General features: G+C 40.3%; 1 protein-coding gene across 3 annotated transcripts in view; it reads right to left on the reverse strand.

Moving 5' to 3' along the window:
• Window positions 1–25,321, reverse strand: part of ltk (leukocyte receptor tyrosine kinase) — a 60,512-nt gene that overhangs the window by 3,590 nt on the left and 31,601 nt on the right. Inside the window, exons 5-26 of one of the 3 annotated variants that reach the window (XM_030719577.1) lie at window positions 22,946–23,079; window positions 22,211–22,348; window positions 20,234–20,383; window positions 18,888–18,988; window positions 18,583–18,743; window positions 18,128–18,222; window positions 17,090–17,155; window positions 16,571–16,745; window positions 15,260–15,410; window positions 14,947–15,075; window positions 14,431–14,587; window positions 10,498–10,683; window positions 9,628–9,726; window positions 7,100–7,261; window positions 6,846–6,956; window positions 3,334–3,520; window positions 3,110–3,200; window positions 2,669–2,733; window positions 1,606–1,735; window positions 1,386–1,483; window positions 814–906; window positions 502–603 (exon numbers count right to left, since the gene is read on the reverse strand). In XM_030719577.1, coding sequence (XP_030575437.1) covers window positions 502–603; window positions 814–906; window positions 1,386–1,483; window positions 1,606–1,735; window positions 2,669–2,733; window positions 3,110–3,200; window positions 3,334–3,520; window positions 6,846–6,956; window positions 7,100–7,261; window positions 9,628–9,726; window positions 10,498–10,683; window positions 14,431–14,587; window positions 14,947–15,075; window positions 15,260–15,410; window positions 16,571–16,745; window positions 17,090–17,155; window positions 18,128–18,222; window positions 18,583–18,743; window positions 18,888–18,988; window positions 20,234–20,383; window positions 22,211–22,348; window positions 22,946–23,079 — 2,781 coding nt within the window. Of the gene's footprint in view, window positions 1–501; window positions 604–813; window positions 907–1,385; window positions 1,484–1,584; window positions 1,736–2,668; window positions 2,734–3,109; window positions 3,201–3,333; window positions 3,521–6,845; window positions 6,960–7,099; window positions 7,262–9,627; window positions 9,727–10,497; window positions 10,684–14,430; window positions 14,588–14,946; window positions 15,076–15,259; window positions 15,411–16,570; window positions 16,746–17,089; window positions 17,156–18,127; window positions 18,223–18,582; window positions 18,744–18,887; window positions 18,989–20,233; window positions 20,384–22,210; window positions 22,349–22,945; window positions 23,080–25,321 lie in introns of all 3 variants that reach the window. The other 2 variants (XM_030719575.1, XM_030719576.1) reach the window with 2 other exon arrangements.

Raw genomic sequence — 25,321 nt, forward strand, 5'->3', positions numbered from 1 at the left:
GTTGTGGTCTCCACACGATAAGGGTCCAACTATTTGATCTGCAAAAACTACTAAATGTTTTGCCCCATGCTAAATATTTGACTTGTGTTGTCACTGGTGAAGCGGCTGTAAAGGCTGCACCATTACAGCCACTGAGTGGTCTTTGTTTAGTTCGCTCAGTGTGTGGAATACAAATGCTGTTTTTATTTTGAAGAGACGTTCACTTGCTATAATGAACTGTTTGCTCGTGTAGTTTTGTTTAGGAGTAGAAAAATTTGATTTGTGGAAACCTCTCCAGCCGGCACTGTACAGACCACATACAGGCTTTTAAAATGTAATTCAGTTGTGTTGGAGAATAATTTTCATCGCTCATGAGAATTGTGTGTGGCAACAGTTAGCATGAACACATGTATTTACCAAGACATACAACTGAACATGAAGATGCTGATACAAAAGGAAAACAGTTGTTTTGTCAGGTTTTTTTGTGCTGTAATGTAGATATTTAGTATTTAGACTTGATACCATGTGTCAGTCTTGCAGGTGAAGATCCCCTCCATGAAGGCCTCTGGTGGCATCCATTTAACTGGCAGCATGGCACGACCTCCCTTCCTGTAATAGCTGGCTCTGGAAAAGAAAAGCAGTGAACATTTAGGCTGAGTTAAGAACGAAAGGGAAATGCCAAAAGTCCATGAACTGAAATGTAAGTAAATTACATGGCCCTGTGCAGGAAAATAAAATACATATTTAGCTATGCTCTAATAACCACATCAATCCATCTTAAATTATCATGTGTGTTTCTGTGTGGACAGAGTCCTACTGCACTAGGATATGGACCTGTAAATATCTCGTGCCATGCCAAAGTCTCCAATCTTAGCCACTCTGTCTGATCCAGGGCAGGTAAGGAGGCAATTCCTGGCAGCGATGTCTCTGAAAAAAACAAAATCCTTCACATAATATATCTGTGTGATGACACAAAACTTGTTGTCCTTTGGTTAAATTTGCTGCTTCAAAAAAAATGTTCAAAACTGCAGTTTACAGCAAAGAAACACACGCCTTTGAAAACCCTTCAGAAGATGATTGATTGTGCTGCAGAGTTTTTCACAGCTACAGAACTGTTGCAACAGATTGCTCACATTTTTTAAATTTAAAAAGTAAATTATTCAAAGAAAAACTCAAACTGTAGTCAAAATGAAATAATACTTGTTGATGTGTTTTTGTTGCATCGCAAGAGGTTTCACTGAGAGCAACATGTGCAGTGTTACAGAATGTCGATTGAATCATTTTTTCCTTATGGTTCTCGCCACAACATAGTCCTGCAAACATTTCATTTCGCTGTGGCTGAAAACCACTTTTTGCTTGTACTTTTATTGAGCTCTAAGCTGTGAAAGCTGGCTGTGAATCTGAACCTGTGTATGAAGTGGTTCTCCTCCAGATAGCGACATCCACAGGCGATATCTCTGGCCATCCGCAGCAGATCTCGCATGGTGAGTGACGAGGTCTGGCCCTGGATATAGTACAGATCAGTTTATTGTGCAGTAATAAACTGCAGACTCAAGCACACAGGCACGCACACACACACACACACACACACACGCACGCACGCACAAGGGTGTAGTACAGACGTACTGCTCTTGGCCTGTTTCTTCTCAGAAAGCTCTTCATGTCTCCTCCAGTCATCAACTCCAGCAGGATGAAGCGCGGCAGGATGTTCAGACTGACGCCAATGCAGCGCACAATGTTCTCATGGCTGAACTTGCTGCGTGGACAGTTGACAAAAGTGTGTTTTGTTTAGAAGGCTTGCACTAGTTTTTTCTTACCATGCAACACAGATGACTTTGCAGTCCGCAAATATACAGTGGTACAGGTGGTGACAGGAAAGTACGGTTCAAAGTTTTATGAATAAGACCATAATCCTCATCCTTTTCATTTTTTCTCTGTATTGGGCTGCTGTAATGCACAAATTTCCCCGTCGTGGGATCATTAAAGTCTTATCTTATCTTATCTCTTATCTTATAATAAAAACATCTGGTCGATATATGGTCTTAAAAGGAATTTAAATATAATCTCAGAATACTCTTTTTAGGGCAGTATTTTTTTTTTAATCACATAAAATAAACAAAATTAAAAAAAAATACATTCATAAATTTCTTATAGAACCACAAAACATTTTTAATTTTTAATTAGCCAGAAAGTGGCAATTTGCAATTTCTCCCCACAGGACATATTATTATTTTAATTGTTATAAGTTACAAATGATTTAGTGAAAATACCATGAAAAATTGTGATATTCTTATATCTAACAGCAACTTGTGGTTGAATTTATGCTCAGTGTTATATATATATATATATATATATATATATATATATGACAAAATCCAAAATAATCCTAAACTTGAGCACCCAGTTCTTGCTTTTTAAAGTCATTAAAGATGCATGCTGTACAATCATTCCACCCTGGAAAAAGAGCAGTGACATTCATGCCCATGATGAGTGTTTGTATACTTTTGACCACAACTGTATGTATATGTGCAGTAATGGTTTGATTTCTAATGAGTAAAGTTTCACATCTCCTAGTGTGTGATCAAAAATATTTAGAGGCCACGATTTGTGTGTGTGTGTGTGTGTGTGTGTTTTTGTGTGTGTGTGAGTGAAATGCACAAAGAAAGTGTGTGCTTGCTTTCTCGTGCACCTCATAATCAGTGCTTCCATCAGGAAATCCATTTCATCCTGTTCGGAGCAGATTTCTGGTAAGGTCTGGAGAGCAGAAAGAGAACGTGAATGTATGACACTGTTAAGAGGAAATATACATTTTTAGACCTAATCAGTAGAGCATTGTAAGCAGGCAATCACATGTGGCCCTCTCTCTGCTTTTTTGCTTTTCCCTTTTTTAAACTGTGTGGCTTTTAAGCCATGTTATCCGGAGACATTGAACAAATCTGAATTCTTCTTTTTCAGTCATTTTGTGCCGCATTCGTTGCATGACACAAAAAAGCAAACAACCACGCTGTAAACTAAAAGCATTGCCAAAAAAAACCATCAGTCTGACCTTTAGATCTGTATATGTAATGAACATATATGTAAGGTGCCATCATTAAACATTTAAGTGCCTAAGAAAATGTGAGATGCCGACCTTTATGGCCACCTGCATCGCACTGCCATCACCACTCATCCCCAGAACCTGTCCTTCATAGACTTCACCAAAGGCACCGTGACCAAGAGCCCTTAAGAGGAGGAAAGAGGTGAGGAAAACGCTACAAATGAAATGGACGCACATGGAGAATCTGTTCTGTGAGTATGGACGTCAGCACAGAATCTTAAACTGGCACTCTGACATTGTGTCCCATTGGGACATACCTGAGAAGGGTGATGTTCTTGCGTGGCACTTCCTTCAGCTCACTGAACGAGGCAGCCTTGCCAGTGAAAAAATAGTTTGGGTTGTAGTCCGTCATGATGGTGGAGGAGCGGATTTTGCTCAGCTTATACTCCGGACTCTGAAGACGCCCCCTCACTGCATGCAGGTCGTTCTTTCTGTGGTACCACACTGCAGAAAAAGACAAGGCAGAGAGACAAACAAGCTTGTTACACTAAAGAGTCTACAAGCCCTTTATAAAAATCATGACCAAACTATAATCAGGACCGTATATGTGCATGTAAGTGGCATAAGGATCTTCCTGACTGTCTGACTGAATGTAGAAGCGGCAACACAAGGAGGGATCAAACCACGTCTCTGTAGCATTTTCAATTTCAAAATAGCATTCTTAGTGGGAACAAAAATGGAAAAATATGGAAAAAATGTTTCACATGGGCTTCATTTTGTTCTTAAAGAATACTCCCCCAATTCTGCATAGCACTTTTCCAACTCTGGAGTTCTACCTCTTCAAACCTTGACCAGCATCAGTTTGGATCTGTAATTCACATGTTATGTTAGTAGCAGGTATTGAAGCCTCAAGCAGAGATGATGAGCAGCCTTCAGAAGTCGAGTAAGCTCGCTTCTTTCTAAAGCCACTAACCTATGTGACATGCATGTGGGATGGCCTCTCCTTGGTTACTGCTCCTATACTTTCTGTGCCAGTGAGTTTGGACTCACCCGCCATGGAGGCAGTCCATGTCCCCGATGCAGGTTGGTAGTCTGCCAGGGAGGGGGGGCGTTGCGTGCAGGTAAGAGGTGCCGTCGAGCCATCGCCCGGTGCAGATGCTAGGGACTCAGGGGTTGGGATAAGGGGAGTTTTGAGGAGGAGAAGGAAGGAGCATGAAAAGGAGGAGGAGGAGGAGGAGGGGGAGGGGGAGGAAGAGGTGGGAGTGAAGGGCATGGGGCGCCCACGGAACAGACTACCTTCCTGCATGGGGGAGAGCTCAGGTAAGGAGACACCATTAACCTGAAGCGTGTGCATATGTTTACTGCCTTTTTAATTAAATAAGCTCTTCTAAATACATCCCATCCTCCCCAAGTATGTATCTTTAAACGCAGATAAACATCATCAGCCTTTGTTTAGGAGTTGATTTATTTAAGAGCAAGTGCACACATTTACAACACAATGCAGTTAGTGTTCCATTTTGCACAAATTGACCCAGTATGCACACTTAACCACTAGGAGCACCACCGTATCTGCAATTAACGTCTGTCTGATTACACTCTGATACACTGATTGCAGGGTGTATTTATGTCTAATTGCACCGAGCTCAAACCTTCTTCACAGCACAAATGCAGACTCAGTCTTTATCCTAAAAGGACATTTAGCTGATGATTAACTCGCCTTTTCCGCTTCTCAAGAATCGCTTTTTAAAAAATAACAACACTGTTGCTCATTTCACCAAATCTGCCGCACTTCATCGAGATATTCTCTCGCTGATGTTCTGCATAACCAGCCGCATCCAATATCCACTGCCTGTCTTTTAATGGTCTGCCACAAGTACTTATTAATATCAAGAAAAATAGAAGCAGCTGATTCTGTCAGAACATGATTTCACTGTAACGCGTGCAATGAATTTGGCTTACAGTGTCATTTAAAATGGGAGGACAAATGTTACATACTAAGATATCACGAGATATAATGTACTGAAAGTGAGGCACATGAATGAAGCTCACGGTGAAATAGAAATCAAGATTGCTTTTTTGGGAATGGTGAAAGTGAGGTCACCAAATACATTTTCAAATAGTTTCTGCTTTAGGATTGGCTGGAAAACTGATGTTATTCTGCTCAGATTTCATCACCAAGAGTTAAAATCTCCATATCACTCTAAAAACTGTAAGAGTTACTCTATGTCGTTTTCCTTACAGGATGTTTTTATATGCATTACTTCATTAAAAAAAAATCCAAACAGCTTTGGTCACGCCTGGTTTCCCTGTCAGACTGTGTTAAATCCCAGGGGAGCTGGGAGCCTAATTGATATTTTGCAGGAGGCTCTGACACAACGTTTACTCTCATCGTCGTGCTGTGGGGACATAGTTGAGCTTTACTTAATGTTTGGCACTTTCAGTGAGGTCATGAAAAGGGCAACAGAGAGAGAGAGAAAGAGAACCTGCTATACAGGCACACCTTTACAAAGCTCATTAGAGGATTCCCTTCTCAAAAATCTGCAACATGCAGCTGTCACAAAAGGTGACACAGGTGCACCTAGTGTTATTGGCTGTATAATCCCTCACTGTCCTGTTTTACTGGAAAATGCACATGCTATTAATACGGTACTTACATAAAGTGTCTGGAGTTAATAAAACAAGATTTGGCATACAGAAGAAGATACTTAACAGCATATATTTGCATAGCAGCTTTTGAGACCATGTTAAATAATTCATGTTCATTGTGAAAATGTGGCTGTCTCATATCCTCTGTTCCTTCTTTAGCTTCCTGTTGTAAGTGCTGTTGCCACAGAGCAGTTAAATTAAAACTATACAAAAGAGCTAATGGTTAAATTCCCTAATTATTCCTATTTTAAGCATTTTACTGCCTGTCTGGCCATCCGATTGTCTCAAACTTGGAGCCAACAGAGGAAATATGGTAATATAGTCACTCAGAAATAGGCACCCACTTATTTCTAAATACTCCATATCATAGTGCTTTGTGTACATAGCATTTAGCATTTTCAAAGCTGAATACTTCTTGCTCTATCCTCTTATCGTGGAGTCAATACCGTGAGTTCAGCTCAGTTTGTGCTTGTCACTGTGCGCTTCTCAAAATGACTAAAAGGCTAATCTCTAATCACAGTTCTTCATTTTCTAATACCACTGTAATCTTTATGTCTGTATAATCACTGCTGTTTTGTTTTTTGCTTGTTTTGTTATAGACACTAAATTATAACAGCTGGCATTTACCTCCACAGAAACCCACTCGTTCTAACTGAGAGAAACTTTCCTGTTAAATGTCAACTCTTTCTTCTTTTGCTTTTTATAATCAGCAAATTTCAGAAGGGATTCATGCAGCGAGATGCTTACAGCACGTCTCGAAGATTTCATGCTTCCATGAGAGCAATCGTTCCACTGCAGGCACTGAATACAGCATATAAACAATACGATATTTAACAAACCTCCACCGTATCGCCTCTCATGAGCAAAATAGTCTGGTTTCACCTTTTTATACTGTATATACATACAGCCAGAGAGAAGAGAGCACTACCTGAAACAAGTGCTTGTAATGAGTGTTCATACTGTGCTCGCTGTCAGCATCTAATAATTCAGAACCATATCTTTACCATTGCTCCTTTAGCCATCCGCTGCACAGCCAACAAAGAGCATTTAAACCAACACTTATTAAAGCTGTTCCTGTTTCTGTTGTTAGTAATGTCTGGAAGCACGTGCGTGTCCAGCTGTGCTCACAGCCGGTGGAAGGTGGAGGGCACAGACTGCGCACAGAACTGCAGGAGTCTCTTACTGAGGACGACGCCGGCGCAGACCAGCGCAAAGCCGCTGGCGACGGTGGACACCACAACAGCCAGGATCAGCGATGTCGACATCGGGGCCTGCGGAGCCGGGCCTTGAGGAGCTGCTGGGAGGGAGCAGAGAGGGCCAGTGAACATTATTTTGAGCTGCTTAGTTTGGAAAGAATTTTCTGGGAGTGTCACTTGACATCAAAACAAACTTCTGACACATTATGGTTCATATCTGAAAGATAGGATTGGAACATACTTAGAGCACCAATACATGTAACGTTGTCGCTGGCCAGGACTTCATCGTCATCACAGAGGCAGAGGACAAGGTGGGTATCTGGTTCTCGCTTGCAGCTCTGCGTCTGACAGTGGCTGCAGTTTACCTGCACCTTGATCTCACACTCACCGTGACTCTCCATGGCTATAAAGAAGAGAGGAAATAAACACAAACATCAGAAGTAAAACTATTTGTTAGAGAGGGGGCTCAAATCAACATTGAACTGAGTGATCCCACTCGTGTGTGTGCCTTTGCAGCCAGTGCGTGCTATATTAAAGCTATTCCTCTGTGCCATAGGTGGAAAAATACATAGGTGGCACAGAGGAATAGGTTTTAATATTAGCAGTCTTTGGCTGTAAAGACACATCTTTAAAGGCAAAGCTACACTGTTGCACTGCTGACAGGTTTAATTTGGATGCTCCTTTAACCTGTAAATTCTTACTAGACCACCAAACTAAAAGAATTTCCCTAAAGAAAATACTTCATAATACTATTTGTTTCTGTTATTCTACTCCTACCTCTATGTTTTCTTTAAAATAGAGTGCATAAAGCAGTGCATTTTTTAAAATGAAAGTAGATTTATGGCATATTTTATGGAGGAAATAGATGGAGATGATCTAGACATTACTTTGGTCTTTATGTGACATTAGAAAAAACTTTTTATTGTCCTAATGCTTTACACGTTATGCACAAGTTAAATTGGATAATTAGTGTCAAGAACATCTTGTGCTCGTAATCAAATAATTTCGAAATACATTCATAACCCCCTGTTCCAAAAGAACTGGGACCCAAACTTTTACAGAGTGTTTAAAGAGTGTTAAATGATGAGGTGACGCAACAAAGCGGTAAATGTGTTGCTGGCATTAAATTCAAAATGATCATATAATAAAAAAAAGGAATTTCTCAGCATTTGATGTGTTGTCTTGGTACCGTTTTCAGTAAATTGTAGTTTAAATGATTTACCCCTTTACTGCACTCTGTTCTGAATGATCTGTTCCAAATCAAAATGAGCAGATTTAACATTTGATTTCTTGTCTTTGTCCTATTTTGAAATGACTAAAAGGTTCAAATGATTGGAAAGTCATTACTGCAAATATATGCATACAGTAGAGCTGCCTTTTTTAAAATGTTTTTTCCATAATTAGTTTGATTAATAAACTCAAATTTCTGACCTAAAAAGAGCCTCACTGGTTTATGATTCAGATGTCTAATAAGAAGAATAGGGCTGCTCCATTTATTAAAGCTCAACCTTCAATTAAAGCAGGAGATCATTTAACTGCATCACAGAGAAAAATGCATTTGCCTTGAAATTTAATTGTAATGATATCTCTTTTTTTCTGTTGCTGCTTTGAATGTGTTTCATGTTCCAGTCATTGTGTTTTAAAGTGGCAGTACACACTGCTTAAACAACAAAGTCTTTCACATGAGAATGGAGGTCTGTCTGTTGGCGCCAAAGGCAACAGGCTGCATGACGCTGTGAATTAGCCACTTTCCTGTTCCTCCCACTGAATAATGAGAATCAGATGGGCTGTTAGTTTCAGTAAAAATGGAAAAAACAATAACTCTGTATATTCATGAGAACGCTTGTATTCCTAGATGTTTGATGATAATTTGGCATCAACAGATAGAAAACCAGTGAACACACAAACATGCACATATACCCGCACACCTATCATTCTGAGGGCTTGTTATTGACAGAATGCCTTCCCTAGTCTAGCCTAAACCATCACAACTGATTGCACAACCTTAACCCAAACAGCCACTTCAGCCGCGAAACCCTGATTTTATTGTGTGACATTATAGATCTACACACTAAGTTTGTAGCCTTATTTTTAATGCAAGCATTACACACTAATCACACACTAATCAGGCAATGACCTCTGTTCGCTGATGATGTTTTTGGTAAATGCCTGAGCGCATGCTGAGATTTTTATTACAGAGTTGTGTCTGTTTTTAATACAGTGTTGCCTTAGGGCCCAGAGAGCACAGCAAGTCAGTGTTGGTTTGGCCTTTTTCACGTACATAGATATTATTAAATGCTCTAAGTATGAACTCATACGATCTTTTAGACTGGGAATTTCTTTTTTCTAGTTGGTTTACAGACTTTAACTAGTAGCTCTGTTACTTTCTATTCTACTTTGCTAAAGTCTTCTCTAGCATGATCACATAATTGTAACTCTATGCCCTCTATGCCAAGGCCTTTATTAACTGATGGAGTTTCCTCTCTATTATTTTACAGTGTACTTCTATCTTATTTTGTTTAGACTGGACAGTACTTGCTTTTGCTCTTTTCCGCTTTATTCACTACTTGAATCGACACTCTAATCTGATGGACTCAGCTTTTTTTCTATTGTAGCTCTACCAAAAGTCTTAACTCAAGATCTACTTATTACCTTCTGAAAAAATGTTCAGTAACATCTAAAGGTTTTCATCAGAAATTGGTATTTGCCTCCTGCTAATCTCTTAAAAACTATCATCATAAAGATGCAGTGTGCCAGACTCAGCCTCACCTGCCAGAGGGTGCAGAAAAATCTCTCCCATTGGATGGATGAATGAAATCCCATTCTGGCCATCAGCTGTAATGTCATCCGTCAATGCAGCATCACCTCCTGTCAACAACAAACAAAAAACAATAATAATTTGAGCTTTGATGAAAAACCCCCAACACTATTCTGAATTTCCTGCTCCTGGTGACCTGCTCTGCCCTGCAACTTCTGCCATATTTTATTTCACTAAATAATAAAAACCTTTGAGATTTAAAGTATTATTATTATTGCAAAAAAAAAACAAAAACAAAAAACAAACCAAAACAACTACCAAACTACCAATTTCAACTCAATTGTAGTCCTTAACAATACTTGCAACAGTGGAAAATTATACATGAATGTTACAGTGATAAATATTCAGTTCTTTAGTCAAACTCAGCCACAATCAGCAAACCTCACAAAGGAGCCTTTCTACAACCCACTTTGAAATCCTGTCAACTCTGAGTCATAAATGTCAGTATGGTATTATTTTGGACAAAGGATGCTGAAGATGGAGCTGCCAGGCAGGAAGAAAAGAGGAAGTCCACAGAGAAGATTCATGGATGTAGTGAAGGAGAACATGCAGAGAGTTGGTGTGACAGAGGAGGATTCAAGGTATAGGGTAAGACAGAGGAAGATGAACCTCTGTGGCAACCGCTAAAGGAAACTGCTGAGAGGAAAAAAAAGAAGTGGAGGAGCAGGGAAGTAGTGCCGAGTAGCTGTAGTCCTGACTGACGTGGGTTGAAATAGCAACATGAGGTAAGAGATATAAATTACAAAGAAATGTTTTAGAAGAAGCATTTTTTTGAGCATTTACTGCAGGTAATTTAAATGTAGCTCACAAATTAGTGTTACCTCTGTAGCCTCCACCACCTCCTCCAGATGTGCATGCACCACCTCCTCCTCCAAATCCCCCAAAGGTCGACCAGCTGAGCTTAGACAGGGCCAGGGGACATGAAGATCCCCCCTCAGCACCTTGCATCAGAGACTTGCCAGCCATCGGGTGAGAACTTGGACTGTCTTTCCAGCCACCACCTCCACCTTTGAGAGAAACAAAACAAAAGCCCCAAATCATTCACCATTTCAAGAGTTATTTTGAGAGTATTGCAGAAGGTTGAAAACATAGTTCCTCTTTTTGATGGCTGTAAGAAAAAGACTGAAAATTTGTTTAATGATTGTTCATAAATCAACCTGGAGGCTTATGCTGTTGCTGTAATGTGAGTAAGGCATCTCTGAGTTTAAAAGGGTACTCAAGAGATTTAGAAATTATATAGAGGCCAAGGTGTCCTGCCTTTTGGGCCCCAGGGTGGCTCAAGTTTCAAAACACTAGCTTTCTGTCATAACTTTGTAGCTGTCAAATGTTTCTTGAGTAGCTTTCTCAGACTTGACAAAGGCCCCTAAAAGGCCCATGACTACTAATGATGTGAGTGTTCTGCTCAGGTTACTGTTAGATTCTTTGCAGTCTGGACAACAGTAAAAACATGTTAATAAGTGGGGTGTCTATGGCCACCATTGTATGTAGTGTTTGTTGTGACTTTGGCTCCATAGGCACTAATCAGGTCCCACTTGTTACAGGTGATTCAGCATATTGAGTCACCGGTAGAGGCAATCAATGAGAGAGCTGTCTGTCTGTTTGGCTGTTAAGCCAGAAAACACACTTTAAAAACAAAAAAAGTTCAGTCTTCTTTAGAATACAATTGACAAGATGAGAGCGCATCCAGTCGGATAATTTAATGTATCAAGCAGAGAAATCAGGGTGTAATTTTAGCACAGAGCTTTTGATTTGTCTACAGGTTTTTGTTCTGTTGTCGTGTTTCTTGCGTTCGAAGGCAGCAGGTGGGTGCACAAAGGGTCAACAGCAAAGCTTCGGTTGATTGGTCACCCAAAAATGTTAAAATTGAAGAGATATTTTCCACTCATCCACTTAGAGACTGATGTCACATACAGCCAAAATGCAGTTATACTGTAGCTTTGATTTTAGCATGAATTTAGCCTTTAAAAGCACCAAAGTGAACTGAGGAATGCAGAGATGCCTCCCAATAACAGCATTAACAGGTTCAATGTGAGACGATCAACAGCTCTACTCTACAATGAAAGGCAGATATAAGCAGGTTTTACACAAACAATAGTTCAAAGGTCGATAAACTCCTTTAAAAGGAGTTCTTCTGCCTTTCAGAGGTCTTTAATCAGTGATAGTATACTGTATATGTACTCTGTGTCTCATGTGGTGGCAGGATGACCACATCAGCAGAACCATGTTACAAATACACACACGCAAACACACAGTTAACACAAGCACACATAAACAGAATAATCTCATCTGCTCAGTATTTAGAGCTACAAACTTCCCCTGACACTCAGATCTTTATCTAAACAGTCGCACAGAGGTTTCAATAAGATGAGTTGATAAATGGTCCTCGCTGAGAGTGGGTCAGAAGGGATTTACTGAGAATGTTCCAGCAGTGAATTCCAGATACATCCCATTATCCACAGGCCAAACGCATGCATGCCAACCCTCTCATATCTCAAGCTACCTTTTGGACAAATGAAAAGCGTGCTTCGATATCAGACAACACTGACAGGAAAACCTCTTATCATCCGAAGTTTATAGAACTTTCTTTATGAGAACATTCAAATTCTCTTCGATCATAAAGTGCAGATGGTAATTTGTAGCCATCGAGAAAATTACCTACAAACGCTGCTTTTACAGTTAGGTAAGTAAGCACCTGGACAATTGTTGTAATTTTGCTTTTGTGTACCTCCACAATGGATTTTAAATCAAACAATGAAAATGTGATTGAAGTGCAGACTTTCAGCTTTAATTGAAGGGGTTTAACAAAAATACTGCATTGACTGCTTAGGAATTGCAGCCATCTTTATACGCAGTCCCCCATTTTCAGAGGCTCCAAAGCAACAGGACACACTAACATAATTTTACAAATTTGGCCTGTTTATAATATTTAGATAAAGATCCTTTCCTTTTGCACAGGTACAAAAGATTTGCCATTGTCCCAAAACTTATGGACCTAACTTTATGTACATTAAACTGTATGGATACACTGTTTTGTGCAATATTTTTTTGTGTACTGCTGAGTAATAAAACCTATAATGCAACAACCAATAGTGATCCAGCTAAAAAATGTCAGAAACACTGATTCTGGATAGCTGCTGCTTTCATTCTTCTCTTTATTTGTTGTTTAAATAATTGAAAAGAAGATTTAATACTGTGGGCACAATAACCATAATTTCATTTGAACACATCATGGTCAAATCAGTGTGAAAATTTGGGTTCTGTTGTTCGGTGAACAATGGGTGTACTTTGCCTACTGCCTTGCACTGAACTGAAGCCCAGAGAATGCCATTTGTGACACTTAAAGCCTGACTGGAGAACAGAGCTAATGTTTAGCACCATCATTTTCAAGTACATTAACATGAGCCAGAACTGAACCCTTCAGGGTATGCTGGTCCAGCCAACTAAAGCAATTGTTCTTGATAAAAACACCCAAACAAACAGCTAAATTAGCGAGGAAAAAAATCTTGCCTACTTGAACAACCAATAATTTTAAAATAGCAATTTAGTGATGAGTGACTCTTGTGACTTCCGTTGCCCAAACAGCCAGGAAAATTTGCCAGGAAAATGGGAAATACGTGCAACGATTTACTGAAACGTGCCAACATACACAGAAGTGCAGCATATAAGGCAAAGAGTTTGTAAAAACAAACAAGCTCGAATGTCAGTATTTGGTATGACCACCTTTACATTTCTCTGACGAGGCCAATCCATGACTGATAGTGTTCCATTGTGTGTTTTTCTATCCAGGTATGCTTTTATAACACTGGTAGTGTGTTTGGGGTCATTGTCATGCTGAAAACTAAAGCCACTGTCAATCTAACACTTTCCAGATGGTATTGCATGGTGGGTCAAACTCTGACGGTACTTTTCAGCATTCAGAATTCCATCAATTTTGACACCACTGGCTGAACTGCAGCCCCAAACGGTGACAGAGCCTTCACCGTGTTTTACAGATGGCTGTAGACACTCACTGTTGTATCTCTCTCAATCGTTTGAACCAAAAATTTCAAATTTGGATTCATCACTCCGTAAGACCTGTTGACACTCATTTTCACTCCAATTCTTGTGTAATTTGGCATACCTCAGCCTTTTCTCTCTGTTTCCTTTCATTAAGAATGGCTTCTTGACAGCCACCCTTCCACTGAAACCATCAGATGGCTCTACTGAAGGGCCAGATGCGTTGCTCGGGTCCTGTGTCAGATTTTGTTTTCCCTTATTTCTTAAGGACATGACTTTCAGATACTGTTTATCTCCTGCAGATACATACCAAATTTTGGCTAATAACTCTTGATAATCGCCTTGTTGGTGCAAAACTACTATTCTATGCCTGTCAAACTGTGTTATCTTTGCCATTTTTTTCATAGATTTGACCAAAGAAATTGGAACAAACTGTGTTTCTGTGACAGGCTGCCAGCAACGAAGTGCCAAAAGACACAATTTAGGTGCCTTTTTTTTTTTTTTTTTTTAATACAAAAAAGCAAACTAAAACAAAACCCTTCCTCTGAAAATGCTCAGGTTCAAGAAGTGTAAAGAAATGCATAATGTAAAATGTAAAGAAATGAGGGGTGGCTTAAGACTTTTGCACAGTACCATTGCATACCCCAGTTGCGTTGCACTTACTGTACTGCTTCAATTGTAAGCTGAACTTGTTGGTGCTTGATTTGAATAGACTTTACACAAATAGCACAGCGCTAGGACAGCTTATATTATGCTACCTGCTGCACCAGTTTGGCCACTGGTACTGGGAGCATCAGTGCTGTTTTCATACTGCTCCAGTGGTATATTTTCCAGGCTGGACTCTGGGTCCTCCAGGTAGGCATTTCCCCCTCCACCAGCTGCGATCAGTAAGGGAACCAGCTCGCTGCCTTCCTTCTGAAAAGACCACATATCATGTCATTTATTTTCACATGTGTTCAAGCAAAATTTTATGCAGGTATTTATCGAAACTTTATTGAAAATGGATAAGAATGAAAATTTTGACAAATCATTATTCTAAGTCTTAAACAAAATTCTAAACTTTAGAAGTCCTCAAAAAGTCATAAAAAGTGAGAAGAAATATTTTTTCCTGTACCAAGGCTCCATGCTGCAGATATAATCTATCTATATTTAAATCCATGGTGCTGAATCACTTCAATATGCCTCTGTGCCGCAGAGCACAGCTTAACAATCTATACACACAAACCCAGCAAAAAGACACACAGTTCTAAACAACACAAAGAATCTTGTGTTACCTTAAAGATGTATGTTGCCCCCCCTCCTCCGCCTCCTCCTCCAGCCCACTCTACACCAGCCTGCAGCCTGAGGTTGTCTTCAATCACAGATGACTCTCCAAGGCAGATCTTTTGGGTGTGAGGATTTCTCTATAACATGTGGAAGATGGAGAATCAAACTCCGCAAAACAAACAAACAAAAACATGAATCCAGCATTAAAAAAGAAAAATTTGAATTCAGGTCACTGTCTCGTCTCCTCTCTAAGATATCCCACTGGGAAATCGCACACGTCAACAGATCCTTCCAGCCTGTTCTCACCCTCACTCTACTCACCCCTGGGCATGCATCCTCTCCCTGGTGTCCCACCAAGATGTAAAGTATATCTCCTTTCTCCAGAGGAAATATGGCAGAAATAAAGACCCCGTGGTTGCGTTTGTTGTGGTTTTTGGCTCCTTTTCCTCCTGCAGCCCCATAAGCAGAGATCCTGAGGGGGATCATTGCAACAGAAGGAGATTTAATTCTAAGTCTTAAAGGAAGTGTTTTCAGGCTTGGCCACAACCTATATACCATAATGGGCATTAAATAAGGCCGCAACACACTTGCGCAAACAGCTGCAGATGTCTGTCATAAAACAGGGATTATGAGATAGTTACCAGTGGTCTTAATAAAATGTCTTCATACAAACTCACACTGCGTTAATGTTGACAGGAATTTCATGTGTATAATTTAACTTTCTGTAAATCCTATGAGTAATCCTGCAACTCATGTGGTATGTGTGATAATGTAATTGTTTGTCTGGCTGTGCAAAGACAATAGAAGTGCTTGAAGTGTTGATCTGGCAGGAAAACAAGCAGTAAAAGTGAACAAGGCCAAAACAATTTAACATCAGAAAAAAAAGCCCTCACATCTCTAAAGTGACCCTTGACCCTTTTCTCTAAATCACACAAAGATGCAGTTGGATAAATGTTGCCTTTTCAGTGACTAATCTCTTAAAAACAACTCAACTATGAATCATATCTGTAATAAGACTTCAAAAATCCTCTCTTAAAGCAATAACTGTATTACAAAATAAAACAGGCAATATTTTATTCTTTTTTTTCTTGTTAATGTTAGCAAACCATATAAAAAGATTTAAACGAGCAGTGCATTTTCAATACTTTGACTTCCCTACACCATTTGTGTCTCCAAACCCCAAGCACATCAATCTTCAAAACAATAAATTCAGATATAGCTTCATTTTTCTAAAACCCCTGTGCAACACAAGATGTCTTTGAGCATCTCTGCCTTGATGCACCAGTCACAGCAGTAGAAGACGCAGCAACACCCCCCCCCCCCCTCTTTTTTTTAAAACAAATTTAAAGGTTGTCAAGGTGGTGGAATAAGTCACAAGTTGGTCAGCTGGAGACTTTCTGTTTTACACTTTTCTCTGTTTTGCTTTTATAGAATTTTCTTGTTCAATATTTTCAGCAGCAGATTTGCTGCACTCGGGAGTATTTACACTGATGTGTGCAGAAAAAAAAGCAACTTTGCTCCAGTTTACAACAACATATATGTCACTTGTGTACATTAAGTCTTGTTGGATAACAATTCTTTTAAAAATGCAAAAGGTGTAAATGATAAATGAGCATCAAAACTACCACTCACAGGTATCTGTTAGTAGCAGGCACCTTCCACATTTGAACTCCTTTCAAGTGGCCCTCCTTCCCCACAGTAACACTGATATTTTTGTTCCTGTAAGTGCTGTCGCACTGGGCTTGGGTTGGGCCCTGCGGTCCACTGGCGCCACATGAAGTGAACCACCAAGTCATTAGAGAAACCTCTATAAAAGGCGAAACAAAGAAAAAGAAATGCGCTGCTGTCATATTCAGATATTCACGTGGGAGGAAAAAGTGGCAAAAACATGAGAATTAGTAAACAGTCGAACTGAGATAAGATAAACATGCATATGGCACATCTACAAGAGACACGGGTAACCGCATTAACAACCTGGCATGTGATTGCCGAACACAAACTGGATTAAAAGCTTCTGGTTAGGTGTTATGAGTGAACAACTGACCACCTGGTGTGCTGCATGCAGAATGGATTAAAGATGACACAGAAGACAAAGGACGCTTCAGAAATTCACATGCTACCCACAAGATAACTGCTTGAGCTGCGCACTACCTGAGGCCGAAGGCTCTGGAAGGGGGCTTAAGAAATCTTCAAAGTCGGCCAGCAGAGAGCTGAGATCTGATGGGGTGGGGGGGGGTGTAAAGGTAAAGGCAGAGGAAGAGGAAGAAAAATGAGCACAGGAGTCACAGTCAGTCATCTGGATTTCACCTGATTATGAACTATATTTAGAAAGAAAGCAGCACAGACCAAAGCAAATCTTTTATTTGCTGAGACCAATTCTTGAGCAGGACTACATCATAAATACATTTCTCACTTGGCGCTGTTCATCCACTTCTATAGTGTACAGACACAGGGATTTTATTGTGGTAAAGGTTGTATGCTCCTCCGTTCCAAGCCCTTAAACAGCGAGAGCCGCCAAGGTCTTATAACCCTATCCAGCACAACAAGATCCCCGCATAGAATGAGGTCATAATTGTGATAGGCAGATGCATTATTCTAAATTATTGCTTTCTAAAATGACTATCGAAACCTTATTTAACCCCAGTACCAGTTAGAAAATGTTCTCTCCTTGCTCAGCTGGAGAAGAGCAACAGCCATACACCACTGTGCCTCCCTAGAGGGTTTAAGCCATATTTCCCCTAAATCATGCAAAAACAAAAGCAGATCTTTGACATGCCATAGAGGCTTGTAAATGTCTGCACTCTTCCTTGAGAATTAAAACCCAAAGTGCAACAATGCCGGAGCAAGAATGCTGGCACACACTGTTGTCATATTGCAGTACTACAATTGTGGAAAATCATTAAATGTCGGTAACCCGCACGTCTAAACCAATCATCTAAACAGGGCATCAAACGAATAACTGAAGACCACTGCAGCTCTGATACTGCAGTTGGGGAGGTCTCCCTATACTCCTCGGCTCTCCGTTTCATTCAGCCACAGTTTGATTTCATAAAGTGCACAGATAATTTTGAAAGTAAAGCAAGACAATGTAGTAAAGCATGTGGTAAAGTAAGACAAATGCACGTTTTAGCTCTTAAGAACATTTTATCTGGATTGGCTTTACATAACGGTTGCATGATCATAGCTTACCTGAGTGGAAGCAGGCTGCTCCAATTGCAATATCATCTAGAGCAACATCTGCATTGGAGCCTTGTCCCCACACAGCTGTCACCTTAACATGAAACCTGCAGCAATCAAAGAATTATGGTTGCCTTTCTTTCATGTGAAAGCAGCAGGAGTTCAGTCCCAACAAGTGTACTAAACTCGTCACACTAAAGTAAAAGTCAAATGTCCTCTACTGTGAGCACTAAATCTGATTACACATTCTTTAGATGAAAGGAGCGATTTTTCTTTTCTTATCACTAATCTAAAGTATGCACTCATCCCTAAGCGCCACCATCACTGAGATGGAAAACAAAAGAAATTGAAATATAACGGCGCTTGATGTGATAGAGAGGTGAGTCAACTTTAATGACACATCCCTTTTATACACGAGAGGTCACGTTTGATTCTTTCATTCCTCTCTTGTTTTTCCTGTTATGTACCCGTGAGGAAGGCCAGTCAGTTTTAGGGCAACCTGTTCCCAGTCATCTGTCCCCTGACCATTTCTCTCCCAGACCAGTGGTGCAGCGATGGTCCTGTTCTCTTCTATAGCCACTTGCAGTGAGCCATTAAACTGCCCATGCAGGTACAGGGAGAAACGCATCTACACAAAGAGAGAAGCAGATGACTGAGATTTTTGGCAAGATATTTAATATGATTTGAGAGAAAGAACTCCCCCCACACAGAGAAGACAAACAAATGTGCGTAAATTGCATAATTTGACTACTGCATCAGGCAAGTAACTGACCTGGCACGCAGCAGAAGAGACTGGATGAGAGAACGCAGAGCTCTGAATGGATGCTTCCTGAAGTGAATTACTCTCTCTTACTGGCAGGAACAAGAAGTGCCCTAGAGGAGGACAATAAATGTGGCACATCATAACATTTACCGGGTTATGTTATTTAGTTAGTTAGATTTTCTTTTTTCATCTCTTTCATTTTAAGCCAAAGACATATCAAATTTTCTCACTGATCAACACATCCCAGCAGATTATAAAAAATAGTGACTGAAAGTAATGGCATTTAGGGCGACACAGTGGTAGAGCGGTTAGCAGAGCAAGAAGGTTCTTGGTTCAAACCCCAGCTGGGGCCTTTGTGTTCTCCCTGTGCATGTGTGGGTTTTCTCTGGTTAATGGTAATTCTAAATTGGCCATGTTTGTGAGGTAAATAAAATACATGAAGCACAAAGAATAAAGTGCTGTATAAATGCACAGTTAAGATGTGACTTGCAGTCTAAAGCACTAAACAGGTCAGTAAACACTTGAAAAGCACTGCATTACATTTAAACTTCTGTTAGCCGGTATTGTTAGCCACTGTTCCCAGTTTTCATTCAACTTCCAGATGTTTCCTGGGAATCACATTAATCATCAGTTACAATTCCAACTTTCATTTCAAGGCAGTATTGAATACTGCCAATCCTACTTTAATTCGCTCGAGACATGAAAAAAGCACGCGCAGAGGTTTACATATTTGCCTAACAAGTGAAAGCTCCCTGGTTCAATCCCGAGAGGGGAAAACAAATCCCTTTGGGGTTGTGTCAGCAGCGGCATCTGGCATAAAAATGTTGCCAAATCAAACATGCAGAGCTACCCGCTGCCGAAACCCCTCGTGAATAAGGGAGAAGCCAAAAGTTGCTCCTGTATATCTTTCTTAAAAAGATTGGGATTTGTGCTGATGCCAAGTTACAATGTTAACTGGCAATTACATGACAATGCATCTCAGGCTCCGTCGCAAAGTAACACAAAAGTAGTTTTATTGTTTACTGCCTGAACAGCTTAATTAAGCATTCCCGTCATCGGCTGCATATTAAAAAAAACATTAAATGAAGAAATCCTGTTTGCGACAAAGGAAGATTGAGGAGTTTCAACACAAGGAAATGTGAGCTTCAAAAACAAATGAGGGTATTTTCCCATCACTCCACACCACAGTAATTCATCCTAACTGGAGGAGATTCACCAGAGGAACAGTAATTAAATTAGGGCATACTTCACATGTGTTGTGCACACGCATGCACACACGCACGCACACACACAGACACACACACACACACACACACGCACGCACACACACACACACACACACAAACACTGCCAACCTTGTGTGTGCTGCAGAGCTACACCCTGCATGTCTTTTCTCTCCAGAAGCTCATCTCCAGCAACTCTTCTCCAGCTTAAGTGTTGGCTGGATGCAGACCAACCACATGAATCCCCGTCAAATGAACAGTACGAGCCAAAGGGGAGAGCATCTGGGAAGGAAGCACATTACCATCATACTTCAAAAAGACAGAAACCACAGCTGCTATAAAGTCCAACTTCCACCCCGATTCCTCCTCTTCCACACAAGAATCACACTTTGAAAGAAATCATCTGAGCACAAATTATATGAGGGATTCTTTCTTCATGGGAAAGTCGTGTGTGTGCGTGCGCGCGCCTCCAGACTTTGCACTACATGCTTGCTGCAACACAGTTCAGGTCAGAGTGTTGTGATTACTCCCAGACATGTTTTTTACAACTTCACCCTCAAAGTGAAAATGTTCTCCAGCAACTCCAAAACATGGTGAATCTAATCAGCTCGGGGGGCTTACAAACACTTCAGCGGGCGGGCTAACATATTTAGCTTCAATGCCACTAAAAATCTAGGCTACATGAACCACTTGTTGCACAAAATGCACAACGCACATGCTGACTTGTACTGTGAATTTAACACACAAGAAGTATGCCTTCAAATGGTGAATTTAGAAGATATTTGAAGGCATATCTTTTTAGCTGTTTTCTGCCATTGGTTATTTTTATGCCAAGGAAGCTTCCCCGATTCACTAATGTCCTTGATGCAGACAGAAGATCGGTATCGATCTTCTCCGCTCACTCTCAGAATTACTGAGCATGCATTTAATTGTGAAGGATGCCAGAATATAGAGAGAGCTAAGCTGGTCCCTCCTGCTTCCAGTTTCTGCGCTAAAATATACAAAATATGCCAACCACCTCTTTACAGAACCCACAGAGATTAAATGGATAACAATGACTGCATATGATAGTGGTTAACATGGATTTTACCCGTGAGTTGGTTGAAAAGAATGACATTTCCTCTGTGGCCTTTCCCCCAGGGATTCACAGTCCAAGCCCTCTAAATAACCCTGACTATATTGATTTTGTTACTGACTGAAGCATTTTGCCTTTTCAGTATCGTGAAGGGTTTCTCTTTGCACACAGTGATTGATATTATGAAAAAAGAAGGCGGCAGCTTGTTAGAGTTCAGATTGTGAAGTGAGAAGAACTGAAAGGCACTGACTGACGCTTTTTCTGCATGATTTTTTTCAATAAGATAATAAATCTCCCGGGGTTTATCATATTATATGAAATCTTTGGCATTTGAATTTGAAGTAGATCATTTTAAAAAGAGAACTTTGAAAAGGGAATAGCACAATGAATTCCAAACACTAAATCTGACTGCTAATTAAGAAAAAATACACTAGGCGGTGAAAACATTTTAATGCAAATTATGCGAGGACAGAAGCTGCACTCAGGTTTCAGACTTTAAATGCCCACATAATACTTATTCTCTACACTTTAAATTTATTGTGTAAAGGCCCTTGGCATGGAATAATCTTGTGCCTTTGGTGAAAGGATTAACAATTTATCATGGACTTAAATTTTATACAGCTAATGCAAATGGATTACAGCTTGCCAATAGCTCGCTGTCTACTTTAGGGCTGCTCTACAGTGCACTGGCCTCATATAGCTCTCTACCCTCAGTCTGCATGAACTGAAGCAGACACACATGTTTTCCTGCTCACAATGTTATCACTCTCAGAATCAGTCAGATGGTGCAGACCAAATCAAATCAAATACATCATCATAAAACCTCTGCTGCACTCTGTGATTTTATTAAAAAAACAACAACTGGGTGCCCGGGTGGCTCAGTGGTGTAGCAAGCGACCGCATATATACAGTATGCTGCGTTGCGGTGCGGGTGACGCAGGTTCGAGTCCCGCGTATCTCCTATCCTGTCTCCCTCCACTATCAATGAAAACTGCTGTGGCCAAATAGGCAAAAAAAAAAAAAAAAATCCTCACCACAGATAAAGCCCTCATCCTCTCCAAAAGGACAGTCCGTGTGGAAGTTACACACTTGGCTCGGGTCAATGCAATCTCTTGAGTGTTCACAGTGGAAAGATTCCTCACATGCAGGATTCAGTTCGCCAGAAAGGAGTTCTGCATCAGAAGCAACCACACAACAACTGTCAGATGATAATCTTTTACAGAACGGTCTGTAAACTCTGTGGAGCACATTTTATTGATTCGCTGATCTACACCGTAGAGACTTGAGAAATGCAAAACCAGTGAAAAAAAAAAAAAATTCAAGATATCTGGAAATCAGACCTGATCTTTATTTGTTTGCAAATTAACTGTAAATCATGAGATTTTTAAATCTTCCTGACATCAGAGCATTTTTATATGCTGACATTCACTTGCGAAACATGCATGAGATAAAACAAAACAAAACAAAAAGGAAAAGTAAACCTATCCACACACTGAGCAGAATGGTAGCCACGATTCAGTTCACCACGCTTAAGAAGCAACCTTAATTGTTAACTAATCTGTAGAGAGAAAAGTTTTTGTAGCAGCTGTTGAAACTTTAAAATAAGCTCCAGTATGTGCTGCTGTGAGTGCACCTCAAGTTTAAAAAAAAAAAAAAAAAAGTTTACAGCTGGTTCCTTTCATCTGATCCGTGTGGTTGCAGGTGCTTATCACAGGAAACAACCACTACAGCGGCTGGCTTGAAAGCTCTTAACGACCCCATAAACTCACCTGATTCACAGTTTATGAACTTCAGAGAATCCAGACCCACAGTGGCTTCTCTCTCACACGAAGTGTAGAGCAGGGTCACCTGAAAGGGTTCATCCACCCAGCCAATTATAGTCCCAAGAACCTGCCACTCAGCCCTGCATTAAACAATCACAGAGAAATGTCTTTCAAACCAATTTCTAACATGAGCTGCAGCTCTGGGCCCTGTACTACAATCAGGATAAGCTGTCACATGAAGCTGGTTATCAACTCCCTAAGTTAACACAAAATTTCCCCTGTGTGTTCACATGAAAGGCGTAGCGCTGGCAGCATCTGACCAATCAGTTATGAATAAGTGTGCTCGCGGCACAGCAGCTGATTTTACAAAGGAAGCAAAAAGTATAATATTTCAAAAATATGAAGAGGTTAGCCTCATAATACAGACTGAAAAACTTTAGATCCTTCTACTCTCCACAAGAGGTCCAAGGGATCTTCCAGGAGTGGTGGTGCTGTTTTCCAGAGAACTGACTGGTCAGTAGGCGGTAATTTCATGCATGCTGATCTAATTTGAAGCACAACCTGAGCAGGTTAGATTTGCTGTGTACGTTACTATGGCGATGTGCTTTCTTAGTACAAAAAAACCAACCAACCAAAACCCTGAAGTTACCTGGATAAGATGAAATCCTGCTTCACAATACAGGCCTCGAAATTTTTTTACACATTACCTGACAAAGGTGCACGTGAAAACCGGATGTTTCACACAGTAAGAGCTCACATTAAAATGTCAGCTCGCCAGTTCAAACCATCCATTTGTAGCGATTTGCAGTGATGGGAGAATAGTGCTGGTAATAGACTGGTGAAGTCATAGGTAGTGGTGGTCTTGCCGTGTCCTGCCTGCAACATGTTATACTCAAGACATCGGCTCTTTCCATTAGTGAAGGTGAAAACTATTTCCTGCTGTGTGTTACATTTGAGGACAACTTCAGACCACGTCCTGACTTGATTCTCCCCACAACTTCCAGAGTTCATGTGTACATCGTGCCTTTAGTGTCATCTGTATCTTTGTTTTTTACTAATTTTTGGCTTACAGTTAAAGAGAAATGGAATAAAAGTAAACAAAAAGTAAAGGTGAAAAAGAAAAAAACTATCTTCACTTGCTTGCTTTCTTTATGTATCATTGCTGCCAAGATGATTTATTTAGTATCAAAGTCTGCACTGCTGGATGATGGCAGCAACCATTTGCAGTCTCTACAATCAATTTTGCATTTGTTATATGTTCTGCTGAAGCCCTCTGCCTTCTCTGAAATGAAAAACCTTTGTAATGTATCAGAACTGAAGTGGAATATTAAAATCCTCCATCTACAGTCATGACTTTAAACAAACTCGTCTTCCCCTATTCTCATTTTTCACTCTTTTAGTTTGGGCCTCCTTCATTCTTCTTTCTTTTATTGGCACATTTCTACCTTTTGGTTGTCACTGCTTCCACTGTCTATATGCAATCAGCATAAAGGTCAATCATAACACTGTGCAGGTCACAATGAAGTTGCTGCATTTAAACTACACTCATCCCTGAGCATGTGTACCATAGAACAAAAGTACTAACATGTCTCAACTATCCAGCATAATCCATCTCTCACTTTGTCATAAGTATTTTTTTTAAGTCCCACCTGACTTGCCACAGTTTTCACAAAGCTGTCCCACAGCTGTGTGATTATAGCTGGCAACATGGAGCGAACCCATTTTTTAAAATCACAGAATACTGCCTGGGATATATGACAGTCTCTAAGATTTACCTCACATCACAAATCCTGCTCTCCATTTCTAAAAATACACCAGTGCTCCAACCATGAAACCATATCGCGCAAGCAAACTGTGAATGTAAAGATTACCTTTGTGCACCTCTGAACGTACCTCTAAATGTGGTAAGATTTTAGATTTTTGTGAGCCCATACATGAAACTTTTGATGACACTGCTTACAAGCTAAGCATCAACTGTGAGGCTATTTAGTCTCTGTTTTTGTAATTAACACGGTTGTTGTCTATATGCCTGAAAAAAGACTCAGCACACACTGAACTACTACACTGAAAGATGAGGCCCCCTGGATGGTAACTGTGCTTTAAATGAAGAGCGTGTCCAGACATTATATCTGCAGTTTGTGTTGGATGAATAGCGAGCTTAATAAATAAAGCCACTGTGTGTGTGTGTGTGCATGTGTGTCTGTGTGTTTATGTGTGTGACTCATAATGGAATTGCACAGTCCATTACTGCGCAGCCACTAATAAAGCCAATGCACAAACTTATTGCATATGCCAATCCATTCCTCCTCTGTCCTAACCAATTACATCTAACTTCATTTCCAGCCTGCTTCTAGACTCAGGAATGCTTTTAGCTGTTCTAAA

Source organism: Archocentrus centrarchus, chromosome 22 (genome assembly GCF_007364275.1).
Source record: "Archocentrus centrarchus isolate MPI-CPG fArcCen1 chromosome 22, fArcCen1, whole genome shotgun sequence".
In the NCBI taxonomy this organism is placed as follows: Eukaryota; Metazoa; Chordata; class Actinopteri; order Cichliformes; family Cichlidae; genus Archocentrus; species Archocentrus centrarchus.